Below are 14,934 nucleotides of genomic sequence, written 5' to 3'. Positions count from 1 at the left end.
TCCAATATTGAAATGTTGACAATGGCAGGCTGTGTTACCATTACACATTAATTTAGAACTACCTTTTATATCTATTTTGGCTCATTTGGTGGCTATTTAGTAGCGAAATGAAGAAACACAATGCATGCTGGGAACTCAGAGAGAGAGAGAGAGAAGGGTGACAGAGAAGAAGCAGTGAAGGCACAGAATAGGCCTGCTTTTCAAAAGCGCAAAGCGCTAAATGTAGGCCAGGTCCCAAGATATCACTAGGCTGGTATTTAGCGCCGACACGCCCACTTTGGGACTGCGCCACGCCCATTCGGCCTAAAGCGCATTTGGCAGCCTAAAGCCTATTGCTATCTTGCCGAAACAGGCGCAAGGCACGTTTTTTTGCGGTTAAGGCCCGTAATAGCGCCGATGGCCTGTGGGAGAATAGAGCCCAAGGTGTCCATAAAATAGAATCGGCTGCACAAAACACCCTTAAATCTTATGTTTTCCTTAAAAGGTTTAACCTTAAGGAGAAGATTTAGAGTCGATTGGTATTATCCCCAAAAGTCATTTTTTGAAAACTTATTCTGTTATACATTAGGCTATCTTATTCCTTGAGAGCATCCTGACTGAGAGAAATACTGGAATATGGAACCCTGACTGAAGATGTTTGTTTATTCATGTAGCCTAATTAAAAACATTTTCAATGATAGCCTGAGGTGTCTGACTGTTTTTAATCATTTACAAACGAAATAACTTTAAATTTGAGCTGAGTTGGTAGCCTACTTGGTTCGTTGTCTGTGTGTTTCAAATGAAACTATAAGCTATTATAGGCGTGGGGAGCGGTGGAGCGCCGGGAAGAAAACAGGTAATTACGCCAGCTAAATAGGCCCCAATATAGCGTTAAAATAAAATAAAAAAGTAGCCTATAATGTTAATTTAATTTCGGACCGTCTGAATATGTTTTATTTATGAGCGAGGCGAACCAACAACATTGGGCATCGTGGCCAGTTTCATTGACGGGACGTTCATGGGGCACACCATTCTGTTAGGCTGTGATCACATGATCACCATACCGCTGATCGCATTTACCGAAAGTATGAAAGTGTGCTGAAGAATTGGAACGTGCAACGATGTGTTATTCGTGTAGTGACTGACAGTGCAAAAGCAACATCAAGGCATTTAATAAAATCCCTGGCCTGGAAGAGGCCAATAAATAAATAAATAGATAAATAGATAAATAGATAAATAAATAAATCAACAAATAAATCAACAAATAAATAAATAGCATTGACTTGCATGATCGACTTTATGCATCACAGACACACCATCAAGTAGCCTAATTAGGGGCGGTTCTGAAAGACAACGCCGCATATCAAACAGCTGCAGTCTGCATAGTTGGTCGGGGGAATAGCTACAAGTGATGCGCGGGTCAGGTTTTTTTAAAGCCCGCACCAACCCAACCCGTAAAATCGGCTTTAATGCCGAGCCCGCCCCAACCCAGAAACCCGCAAAATGACAATTTATTGCAATATGTCTCTGGACTCGGGGCAAAGCGCTGCTGCGCTCTCCAAGGTGCAGAAATGCTTCTGTACTCCCCCTGAGAAGATCTACGGTTAAATAAACAGACAAACTGTTCCAAACGTGTTCTTTATTGGCGAACAAACAGCAGAGCATGCACAATGCAGCACACAGCAGCAAAACATTGTCATGTAACCATGAGGAACTCTTTACTTCTCTAATGCACAGTAGGCTAAGGCTACATTCTTCACATCTTAACGGTGCATTTCTTAAAGAATAGGTGTTTTAAACATTAAGTATCTCTCACAGAGATCCAAACGTTAATTTATTATTAACAAATAGGCTACCTGTTTTAACATACACCCGCACATATCACGTTCACACAAACAAACTATTCTCTGAACGCTTAATTTTAGGCTATAGCTATAAACATGAACTATCTTCTTTCCCCCCACCCCCCCTCCACACACACGCTCAACTTCATCTGGTTCGATCAGGTCTGGGGTGTCTTCCCCAACCGCCTCTGTCTCAACCGCTTCCAGAGTCTCTTCCTCCGCGGGGGCGCGTGATGTGGCCGGAGTCGCCTCCACCGATGCTACACAAATTAACCCAATAATAATCAGTATCTATGAATAAGCAACTTTATTCAGGCACTCAACTCATACAGTCAAGGTTTAAAGGTTAAAAATAATAATTATTAATAATAATTATTTTCTAGGGCATATCGGAATTAAAAATAACACGGCCTGCGAGGCTGAAACCGGTCGGCGGGCACTGGCAGTGTTATTTTTAACTGATATGGAAATAAAGGCTTTTTAACCTTTAAACCTGTAATACATAAATTAATATGTATTATATATATATATATATATATAGCCTATATATATAATATTTATTTATTTTTCTAGGGCATATCGGAATTTAAAATAACACGCTGCAGGGATGAAGGCCTGATGGCCCTGCGAGCGGGCAGTGTTATTTTCAACTCTGATATGGCAATAAAGGCTTTTTAACCTTTAAACCTTGACCTGTAATACATAAATAAATATGTATTATATATATATATATATATATATATATATATATATATATATATATATATATATATATATATATATAATTTATTTTTTATTATATCATATTTATTAATAAATTTATTATATATAGGCTATCGTATTTGTACAATTTATATATTTATAATTTATTTATGTATTACAGGTTGAAGTATTACGCTGAAAGAGTTAATTACAAGCTAAAATAATTAAATATTACAGGCTGAACTATTAGCTTACCATGCCCCTCACGGGCCTCAGACTGGGCCTGCAGAGCTGGGATGAGGGCTGCTGTCATTCTTCGGGCTGATGCGCATTTTAAGAGACACTTGAGATGGGGGTGGAATGTTTCACAAGTCTATTAGTCTATTGTCTCATGTAGCCAACCTATTGAAATGGAAATAAAGGAATGTTGCTCGGCGAACACACTCGCCGCTCACAGCACTACTGTGCGTGTGTGCAGGGGCGCCGCCAGGGATTTTGGGCCCCATGACAGGACATAGTATGGGCCCCACTGATGCCGGCGTCCGAAGGGCGCCGGCCGAAAAATTTGGGCTGTTTGAAGCTGATTTAGAGGATAATATCGCATTTTAAATTATATTAGGATAACACTGTAGTGTTGTCATTATTCAGTCTTAACCATCAATATTTGCTCCTTTTCTCACTCTCATCCCTGTTGAATCATCATACTCTGCTCTGAATACACCAGAGGGAACAAAGAAACACTATCAACTAATGACTAGAAAGAATATTGATACACATGTGGAGTCCAACAGGAGAGTGTTTAGCATGAGACTGTTGTGATATCATTATTCAGTCTTAATATCATTATGTTCTCCTTTTCTCATTGGCTGTCATTTGTGGGCTGCTTTTCCTTTCATATAATGGTCATTATGTGGACAAATAAATTGTGTTGATCCTTCTTATTTTTTTATTACTATTATTATTATTATTATTAGTATTACAAATAAATCTCCACAGACCCACTGCAATTGTGCCAACTACCATGTCATTCAACACAATGCTGCTGTGTGTGTCTCACCTCCTTCATCAGTTAGGAACGGCTTGCAAACAATTGTTTGCATTGATTAAATGTTCGCTAGACAGGAGGGAAATGTAAACACTCTGTGAAGTAAGCATATTTCACTAAGGTCTAACAGGGTAATTTCCAGTAGTTAAGAAAAGTTGAATAAATGTTCAGATGGCGCCGGACAGACTAGACCAGAGATACTCAACTGGCGGCCCGCGGGCGCCCCCTGTGTGGCCCGCGATGGAATTGCAAAAAAAAAACTTTTTTTTTCTTTTTTTTTTTTTAGGGCCCCTGTCAGCTTCAAGGGCCCCTAGAATCGTCCTAGGTTTCCCCCCCTATACGGCGCCCCTGCGTGTGTGTGTGTGTGTGTGTGTGTGCGTGTGTGCGTGTGTGCGTGCGCGCGTGCGTGCGTGCATGCGTGTGTGTGATTCGATTAAATCTTATGACGTGCTAAAGCTCCTGCATTTTAGCACCGCGCGCTCCGCTATCTTCAATGAGGAAATGGAAATCCAGACCTTGTAGAAAAGTGTCGATTTTTGGGGTTAGGGTTGAAAGTAATTCTCTCTCTTTTCAGAGGCACACAATTACGCACATAAGACACTAAATTTAATAGTTAATTTAACACATTGAATGCCAGCCATGTTTTCATTCCTGTAGGTAAGTTGTGCCAGGGGTGTTTTTGACGATTCTGGCTCATTTTAGAAGAGCCGAGGATTCTTTTCTGTTAAGAATTCATGAACACCAATCATCTAAAAATAACTAATAGAATGTGTGCTTTCTCTGTCTAAAAGAGTTAGTTTGCAGAGTTAGTAGTTATGTAGATATTAGCCGTTGAGTACAGCATGGTTTCAGCGTCTGGAAATTTATTCAGAGATAAATGGCTTTTTGTGAAACAGTCACTTTAACCATTCATTTTTGGCATCAGTAAGACCGTCAGACATTCTAAACAATAGTTTTGAACAGTAATTTCCTCCATAACAACAGGAAACACCCCTCTCATTCAAACTCCTCCCTCCGTGTGTCTTCTCCTCCTTCCTCCTGGCTCTAACAGCGGGCGTGTCAGAAGCGCGTTGCTGCTGCCTGCCTGCCTGTCTGCCTGTCGGGCAAGACGAGTCTGAAATGGATTACTGTAAAATCGCGTCGCCATTTCCTTGAATGGCTTGCTCCCGCGGTGTGTGTGTGTGTGTGTGTGTGTGTGTGTGTGTGTGTGTGTGTGTGTGTGTGTGTTCGCGCGTTGCTGCGCGGCTCTGGGGGGAAGGGATCTCTGTCCGTTCTGTGTGTGTGTGTCCGGGCTTCTGACTGTAAAATCGCCAAGCCATTTCCGCGGGAGGCGGCTGCTTTTGTGGCTTTTGGGTCCCGTGGCTGTGACTTCTCTCGGTCTCTGTCGCCACTTAGTGGTCGGTAAAATAGATTACACACATGCTCTTGCTCCAAATAGTTATCTCGAAGATGTAAAAGGGGTTGATTGATGTCCCACCGTCAAAAAAAAAAAATGTTTATGTAAGACGAGTTAGCTCGTCCTTGGCACTTAAGCGCTGGATTATGTAAGACGAGTTAGGTCGTCTATGGCACTTAATGAGTTAATAATAGTTAGTTAGTGGATTTAATAGTTAGTTTGTGGATTTTGGTTTCCAGGGACTTTAATCATCAAGGGGAGAGACAAAACATGATTGATTGATTCGTTTTCATAGGCTAATATGAGAATACCGCATATCAAACAGCTGCAGTCTGCAGCCTACTATTATTATAAAAATGTACACTCTCTAGTCTGTGTCCTTTGTGTGTGTGTGTGTGTGTGTGTGTGTGTGTGTGTGTGTGTGTGTGTGTGTGTGCGTGCGCGCGCGCGCGCCGTGCCCATTGTCTGAAAACATATTTTTATCAAACAATATAGGTCTACTCTGGTTATGGTCGTTGTCACAGCGCCGTATTAGCGGACAACCCGCCTCCACCTGAAAGCGTCGGAGCAGCAAGGCGGAACAGTGCGAATGTTTCATAAAAAATTACAGGTTGCAACCCTAACCCTGTGGAGAAAACAAAAAAACCCTGGCAAAACAAAACAAAACATATATAAATCTGTTTTATTATAAATATCTGTATTATTATAGAGGGTATTGCGCAATACCAGCGCAGGATAATACACAAATAAAAAGCTCAGCTGCAGCCAATTGTGCTCTGGAGCTTTTTGCCATTTTTCGCCATAAATGTTCGTAAAGTAGCACTTATTGAAACCTACTACCCTGCTTGTAGGCATCAAAAGTCATCAGAAATTAATTTAGTGATGAAATAAAACTTTAAATTGTAAAAAACTTCCCGGAGCTTATGGCGTCTTCTCTGCTGCGTTCTGCCTCTGCTTAGACCAGTGTGGCGAGACCAGCAGAGGCCCTGCTTGGTCTCGCCGCTTGTAGGTAGTTGTGCGCTACTGCCCTCTAGTGGCCCACTATGATACCACATTCTACCGTTAGACAGAATTACTGCCGCATCGTGGTAAAACACGCTTATAGATCCGTCTACCACTGTAGCAATAAACAGTTAACTAAGGAAGATACTCTTAGCTTTTAGATGACTTGTTCCGACGCGCGCTGGTGAAGGGTACAGGATCGGGTTCCCGAAGCCTGCTTTATCCCGTCCACGCGAACCTCTTGAGGTGGGCAAACCAGACGGAACGAGCCTAGTATCTAAAGCTATGTAAGAGAGTTAACTCAGAGTTAACCGCAGAGCTTTCTAAAACACGTCTTCTCAGCAGCTGGAAGAAACGGAAAGTGAGTATCCCTGGGCTGACAGGACGTGACGTAATCACGTGGATCCGTGTCAGCCCCAGGGGGGCACCACGCCACTTACGGGTGGGTGGTCAGGTTTTAATGATAAGTAATTTTGGAGCAAAATGACAGTCTTCCATAGGGCTGCGTCGCAGCGTTGTAGGCACTAGTGAGAGCTTGAGTTCGAAACAAAGTAAAACTACTCTTACAAGCGGCAAGCGGAGATGGACCTGCAAGTGTGGAACCGGTGCAACCCCGTCTCACTGCCTACTACTCGTCTTCAGGGGTGTTGGCAGAAGGTCGTAAAAAGGCGATCACAGAGAAGATTGCAAAGTTCATATGCAAAGACATGCGGCCAGTTAGTGTTGTTGAGGGAGCAGGTTTTCGGGGACTCATGGAGGAACTTGAGCCTCGGTATAAAATCCTGTGTCGTGCCACAATCACAAAGTGCATAGTGAAACTGTACGACACTACACGGGAAAATGTGAAGACCATACTCAAGGACATAAAAACACTCTCTCTTACTACAGATGGGTGGACGTCGCTGGCCACACATAGTTATGTGACCGTCACAGCTCACTGGATTTCAGACAAGTGGGAAGCTGAAAATTGTGTTCTCTCTACTAAGGAGTTGAAAGGAAGCCACGATGCAGACCATGTTGCCGACAGCATCAGCAGCACACTGGATCACTTTGGCATCTCTGATGAAGTGGTTTAACCTGTTACCGCAGACAATGCTGCGAACTACATCAACGCCATACACAACTTGGGGTTCATCCATGTACCCTGTATGGCCCACACGCTAAACCTGGCCGTGCGCAAGGGACTTGAAGTGAGAGCAGTTGATACAGCGCTTTCCAGACTTAAGCAAACTGCAGCTCATTTTGGAAGGTCTCCAGCACACACATGCCTGCTAGAAGAAAAGCAGGAACAATTTCAATGTCCCAAAAACAAACTCATAAATGACTGTGTCACCAGATGGAATACCACCTATGACATGATATGTCGTGCGTCTGAACAGCAATTACCAGTGGCAGCCATCATTTTTGAAAAGAAGTTGTCTCATCTGGAACTCAGCTCAACTGAGTGGACTGTGGTTGATCAACTCAAAGATATACTGCATCCTTTTAAAACCGCAACTAAGGCCCTCTCCACAGAGTCCTATCCCACCGCATCTGCTGTCCTCCCTCTCCAGCACGTGATGTTATCTGAGCTGAAGACTGTTGACCCATCACACAAACCAGCTATCAAAGAAGTGAGAAGTGAGTAGCTATTTAACTTTTATTTCTTATCATTTTTAATTATTATTACATTTATAAGTCAATGCCTTATTACATTACAACAATGCGTATTTTCCAAGACGAATAAAATACTGATAGCCTATCTCAAAATGAACAAGATTAGAAACATCGTTTGCTAAAAAAAAAAAAAAAGGCTGTGATATAGAGCTAAATTTATTTCATTATTATTTTCACAGGCAAGATGTCGGAAAATCTGCAACCACGCTACAAAGAGACGACCAGCGAGTGGATGCTTCTCAATAAAGCGTCTTTCCTGGAGCCCCGGTTCTCGCGCTTAGTCCATCTTTCACCTGGAAAGAGAAATGTAGTCGGTAATAGTATATTACGAGAGCTGAGCGAAATTGAGGGAGAGGAAGACGAAGACGATTCTCCACCTCAAGCAGCACGGGGGAGAAACAAAGATGCCCTGGGTGCGATGGGAAGCCTGTTTGGGGACTTGTACAAATCGGGCGAGGGTGACTCCCGGCAGGAGGACGATGAGCAAGGGGAACGCGGGGTGCAGGAGGAGATGCGATCGTTCAAGAAGGAGCCTCCTCTCGATGCAGACCGAAACCCACTTATTTGGTGGAGAGATAGAGAGTGCATATACCCGCAACTCGCAAAGCTGGCACGTAAATACCTGTGCGTGCCTGGAACGTCTGTCCGCTCTGAGCGGGTGTTCTCGACGGCAGGTAATATCGTAAATAAAAAGAGAGCCGCACTCGATCCCGAAAATGTCGACAGACTTGTGTTTGTAACAAATAATATGAAATAAATCGGCTACTTTTGGGTAAGCACGAAATGGAGCTGGAGTGATGCTAAAAAATGTCAAACAAAATAAGGAAAGAATTATATCTATATTACTTCAAAGTAAGTAAGGAAGGAAGTAAATAATTTATTTCGGTCAATTTTTCAGTTTCACATGAATGCATTACAGTAATAATGTGCGTTTACATATAGGAGACCGAAAAGGTGTAGGCTGAAGCCGCAGCTTATAAATGCCTACTCTTTTTTACATTTTATTACAAAGCCCTTTGTGTTGTGTGTTTTATAGCACATTGATTGATACTTTAGAGCCTACTTGAAGTGTTGGAAAGAACATAGGCCTACTCATCAGATAAACATAGCAGCTAAAAAAGTTATTGCTGGAAGAATGTTACAAATGTTGTATTAAACGAAAATAATAAATTGAAGTATGTTCGTTGTATTAACGAAAATAAATACATTGAAGTAGGCTATGTTGTGTTAACGAAAATAACGAAACGAATAGGCTACATTGAAGTATGTTGTATTAACGAAAATAACGAAACGAATACATTGAAGTATGTTGTATTAACAAAAATAACGAAAAGAATAAATTGAAGTATGTTGTATTAACGAAAATAAATACATTGAAGTATGTTCTGTTAACGGAAAAAATAAAATGAAGTGTGGAAATAATGTTGTTGGCATTCATTTAAGCCGGTGGCCGCTGCTTCCCGCAAAGGCCGGCAGCGAGGTGGGGGGGGAGGGGGGGGCAGATTAACCAATTAACTTCGGATATGTTCGAACAAATTTTTGTCAATTAAAGTTCGTTCGAATTTTATTTTGGGAAAAAGTGACAGCCCTAACACAGACAGATAGACAGACACACAGACAGACACACAGACAGACATACAGATAGGCAGACAGGCAGGCAGGCAGACAGACACACAGACAGATAGACAGGCAGACAGACAGACAGACAGACAGACAGACCGGTAGACAGGCAGGCAGGCAGACAGACACACAGACAGATAGACAGGCAGACAGACAGACCGGTAGACAGGCAGACAGACAGACAGACAGATAGACAGGCAGACAGACAGACAGACAGACCGGTAGACAGGCAGACAGACAGACAAACAGACAAACCGGTAGACAGGCAGGCAGACAGACACACAGACAGATAGACAGACACACAGACAGACATACAGATAGGCAGACAGGCAGACAGACAGACAGACAGACAGACACACAGACAGGCAGGCAGGCAGACAGACACACAGACAGATAGACAGGCAGACAGACAGACAGACAGACCGGTAGACAGACAGGCAGACAGACATGCAGGCAGACAGACACACAGACAGACAGACACACAGACAGATAGACAGGCAGACAGACAGACAGACCGGTAGACAGGCAGGCAGACACACAGACAGATAGACAGACACACACACAGACAGACAGACACACAGACAGATAGACAGACAGACAGACATACACACAGGGAGACAGGCAGGCAGACAGACAGACAGACAGATAGGCAGACAGACAGACAGGCAGACAGACAGACAGGCAGGCAGGCGGACAGACAGACAGACAGACAGACAGGCAGACCGACACGCAAACAGGCAGACAGACACGCAGACATACAGACAGACAGATACACAGACAGACAGACAGACAGGCAGACAGACAGGCAGACAGACAGACAGACACACAGGCAGGCAGACAGACAGACAGACAGGCAGACAGACAGACAGACAGACAGGCAGACATACAGACAGACACACAGACAGACAGACAGACAGACAGACAGACAGACACACAGACACACACACAGACAGACAGACAGACAGACAGCCACACAGACAGGCAGACACACAGACAGACAGACAGGCAGACAGACAGACACACAGACAGACAGACAGACAGACAGACAGACAAACAGGCTATAGTTTTACACACACCAAGTTGTCACTGAAGAGAAGACTGTTCTGGCGTCTTGCATATAGACTGCATGGAGGCAGACTGGAGAAGAAGAGTAAGGTAAAGATGTTCCTGGGTGATGTCACGTCACGTCACGTCTCTCTCACCTCCCGAGGTGAGAGAGACGTGACGTGATGTGAGGCTGTGTGGAGGCAGACGTGTGTTAAACATCGCTCATGCAGGATGGCCGATCTGACCGGACACTGCGGTCCCCCCCAGGGCACTTGTCCTCGTGTCCTGTCTCGCCGTCTCCAGGGCTGTGTGGAGCTCCTCTGCTGTGCGCCTCCGGGTGCCTGTCCAACTCGCACTCCCTCCTTAATGCACTTCCTCCACGGAGGTCCTGTCGTCTTAACCAACCCTGTTGTCAATACAAAACAAGGAGCGCCACACAGTGGACCAATATGTTACTGCAACCAAACAATGTTCCCAAAACAGAGGATCTAGGCATTTGTGACTGTTACAACGCGCGTCATGCGTGTACGCAGCTTGTGTGTGTGTGTGTCTATGTATGCATGTTAGTGATGCGCGGGTCAGGGTTTTTTAAGGCCCGCCCCAACCCAACCCGTCATTGGAGCCAGCCCGCCCCGCCCGGCCCGTTAAAATATCAGAAAATTCTGAACCCAGCCCAACCCAGCAGCCCGCAATGGCCAATTTAATGTAATATGTCTCCGGACTCAGAAGGAGCGCAGCAGAGCTCTCCAATGGTGTGCAAAGTAACTCTGTCTCTCTCCCCCCTCTCTCTTTCTCTCTCTCTCACACACACACACACACAGACACTCACATGCGTTGCGCGGCTGCTTTCATGTCGTCGATTTCTTTCTGCTTCGTTACTCCGCTATTATCTGTCTTTCTTCAATTAATCCAAGGTCTTCAAATGGAGGTAGCAGGTAGAGGCAGGCTACAGAAACACTTCTTATTCTTCCCCATTTCTTTTAATTACCTCATGCGCTCTCAATTGTTGCGTACAACGTGACTACAGTCACGTCTACTGCACAGACCGGCTGCGGGGCGGGCGGGTTCTGGGTGACCCACGCATCACTAATGCACATGTATGCCTGCATGTGTGTGTGTGTGTGTGTGCGTGTGTGTGTGTGTGTGTGTGTGTGCCTTCATGTGTGTGTGTGTGTGTGTGTGTGTGTGTGTGTGTGTGACTGTGTTCGGAGCATGTGTGTGTTTTAAGGTGTTGGTGCTGTGAAATATTTATCTTTTTAATTATGTCTATGCCTGCGTGTGTCTGTATATGTGTGTGTGTGTGTGTGTGTGTGTGTGTGTGTGTGTGTGTGTGTGTGTGTGTGTTTAAATCCCTGTTGTCATTCGTCTCTTTTCATCATATGTTCATGCTCATTGCTCATGTAAGACACATCAGAGGTTTGTTGTCTTGTCTTGTCATTTAAATCAATACATGAATATAAAGTATTAACCTAAATTAAACTGTTGAATAATTAACAGTGAAGTAATTAATAAAATAATAAACACAGCAGGTGTATTAGATGAGAAGCTGCTGCTGTATTGAGTCTTGTTGTCTCACCAGATGCCTGTGAACTCACACTGGACCCAAACACAGCAGACAGACACCTCCTCCTGTCTGAAGACAACAGAAAGGTGACGAGGGTGAGAGAGCTGCAGCCATATCCTGATCACCCAGAGAGATTTGACACCGACTACCCTCAGCTGCTGTGTAGAGATGGTTTGACTGGTCGCTGTTACTGGGAGATGGAGATGGAGAGGGAAGGATGGGTTTCTATAGGAGTGACTTACAGAGGAATCAGCAGGAGAGGAGGGGGTCTTGACTGTGGGCTTGGATATAATGAAAAGACCTGGAGTCTGATCTGCTCTGATGATCATTACACTGCCGTGCACAATAACAGAGGGGCATACATACCTCTCTCCTCCTCTGACTCTAACAGAGTCGCAGTGTTTCTCGACTGGCCTGCTGGCTCTCTGTCCTTCTACACAGTTTCCTCTGACACACTGACTCACCTGTACACTTTCCAAACTTCATTCACTGAACCTCTATACCCTGGGTTTATGTTCTGGTCTGATGGTGACTCAGTGTCTCTGTGTCAGATAGAGTGAGAGAGAAACACACTGTGACCAAACACAGCTGCTGACATGATGCTTCACTCTGTACAGCATCACACACACACACACACACACACAGACAGCCATCTTATCATGCGTGTGTGTGTGCGACTGCATGCGCCTGTGCGTGTGCGTGCATGTGACCAGATGACATCCAGCAGATGATAGAAGAACACTCGTCCATAAGAGACTTGAGACTTGACTTAGAGTAAAAAAAAAGACATGTGAGCGTCTCTGACACACACACACCTTAATGTGGGCGTGTCTCTGACACACACACACCTTAATGTGGGCGTGTCTCTGACACAAACACACCTTAATGTGGGCGTGTCTCTGACACACACACACCCCTTAATGTGGGCGTGTCTCTGACACACACACACACACACACACACCTTAATGTGGGCGTGTGTGTTTCACTTACTGTAAATACACTTTAACCAACATTCACTGTCAGCAGAAGATTTTATATTCAGGGACACTGTGTGTCTGTGTGTGTGTGTGTGACTGTGCGTGATTGGTTACTGCTAGCATGTTAAAAAAAAAAAAAAAAAAATCAGCTTGCTGGAGGATTTGAGGATTCCCTTGTTTGAAAACTGAAAAGGTGTCTGTACTTTACTAAGTATTTATTTTTCTGACAGCTTTGTACTTTAACTCCCTACATTTAAAGACAAATATCTACTTTCTACTCATTATATTTTCAAAGCAGGCTTGTGACTTCAGTTTTAAAGCACAACAGACAAAAACATGTAACAGTTTGTCTCACTCACTTTGTCTCGCGCTCTCCCAGCTTCCCCGCTAGTGACAGAAACATCCGCGTGCGTTCCTCTTCTGTATCAAGCCAAAGAGGGTGGAAGGAAAGAGTGTGTTCTGCATTAGAGGCGCTGCACTGCGTTAGCGCCCAAGCAGCGCCGCCGCCATCTTGGCCCTTAAAACAACAACAGTAGTAGCAGCAGCAGCAGCAGCAGCAGCACAATGCATTTTGACCGGGAAGGAGAATGTACAGTTGAAAAATAAGCTCTGTACGGCACTTTGTATGCGGGATGTTTTACTGGATGCTGTTTTGACCATAGACAGACAGGTTTCACTAGTCTCCTTAGGGGCCAAAATGGCGGAGGTCGTTGGTCAAGCTAAACAACGTGAACAACACCACTTCCTGTTATTACTTTCAAAATAAAACGCCCTTGACGTTTAATTGAATTATATTATGTGCGAAAGTGGAAAATAATGTATTTAAGGTGACAGGCTAAACCTGCAACATGTCACATCACATCAATGATGCAATGTAATGAGGGAGACAAAGAAGTTGTTATTTTAAGGATTGAAATGATCGCCTATTGAACTTTTTTGTGGACAAACCATATCAGACACAAATTATTAATCAAAGTAAAGTTTAATATAGGCCTACATCTAAGTCTAATAGTCTTTTAATTATATTAATATGATGTGAGGTTCAGGTAGCTTTGCAGAAATGCTTTTATACTTTGAGTAGCCTACATTTCAGAGGCTGTAGCCTACTTTTTACTTTTTTTTAACTTGAGTAAACAAGTTAACTCGGTAGTTATACTTTGACCAGAGTCTATTTCTACTTAATAGCCTAAAGAATGTGTGTACTTTGTATTGTTTCTGTAATATTTCTGCTGTTTCTCTTCACTGCATGGGCCTCAATGGAGACAGCAAAACATCTATGGCGGAATAGTTGTTAATATGTTGATTTTGTTCCTGACACTTTGTAACTTTGTTAAGAAAAGTGAACCACAATTGTAATGCACATTGTTTTCCTCCACAGTGCTGACATGCTGGTTTCACAAATTGATTGTGTTGATGAATTGACTATATGCATATAAAGATTGAACCAGTGTCTTTTAGCAGCATGTGATGTGAAGCCAAAGTGAATGTTTGTAAAGATCAATAAAGTTTTTCATTCTAAGAATCAATAAAGTATTTCTTCTATATTAATTCCAGGAAGTGTATCAAAGCTGCTGGAGAAAATGTGAAAATGACATATGACATTCTGAGACAGGTGTGTAGTGGTAAATACAGAGGTGGGTAAACTATCCAAGGTCAGTAGTTTATCCACCTTGTTTCCCCTCATTGAGTTATACAGTTGATCTGAAAATAGGTGAGTAAAGGCAGCCTCATTTCAAAGAGGTGAGTAAACTGTGTTTACTTGTGTTTACCCTCCATATGCCCCGGGCCCGTATTGACAAAGCATTTTATCTTACCACTAGGGGGACTCCTAAATATATCACTAAAAGTTCCTAGCTAAGAGTTTCCTCTAACATATTCACAAAGCTGCTGAGAGCAACTTTGACTAAGGAACGAGGGGAACTCTTAAACTATTAGAAAGGGCGGGGTTGACCCTGTTGCTATGATGATGTCATGCTTCATGAAACTGTGATTGGTGGTCTTGGGCTGTCTTGGATCTCTGTCAGTTAAGTCATGATATAAATACTGTAGGAAGCAAGGTTATTAAAGTTAACTTAAACTAAAACCTCAAACTAGGTCTGAAA

General features: G+C 43.4%; 1 protein-coding gene across 1 annotated transcript in view; it reads left to right on the top strand.

Moving 5' to 3' along the window:
- LOC310792198 (stonustoxin subunit beta-like) overlaps nt 1–14,301 on the top strand; it is a gene marked incomplete at its 5' end in the record, with an annotated part of 86,541 nt that extends 72,240 nt beyond the window's left edge. Inside the window, one exon of the mRNA XM_083653927.1 lies at nt 11,871–14,301. Within this exon, the coding sequence (XP_083510053.1) occupies nt 11,871–12,415 (545 nt within the window). The 3' untranslated portion in view covers nt 12,416–14,301. The remainder of the gene's footprint in view (nt 1–11,870) is intronic.
- Nucleotides 14,302–14,934: the final 633 nt, after the last annotated feature.

Source organism: Poromitra crassiceps, assembly GCF_964638095.1.
Source record: "Poromitra crassiceps genome assembly, chromosome: 17".
In the NCBI taxonomy this organism is placed as follows: domain Eukaryota; kingdom Metazoa; phylum Chordata; class Actinopteri; order Beryciformes; family Melamphaidae; genus Poromitra; species Poromitra crassiceps.
Note: the sequence above shows the minus strand (reverse complement) of the source record. Positions and strands in the feature narration are given on the sequence as shown.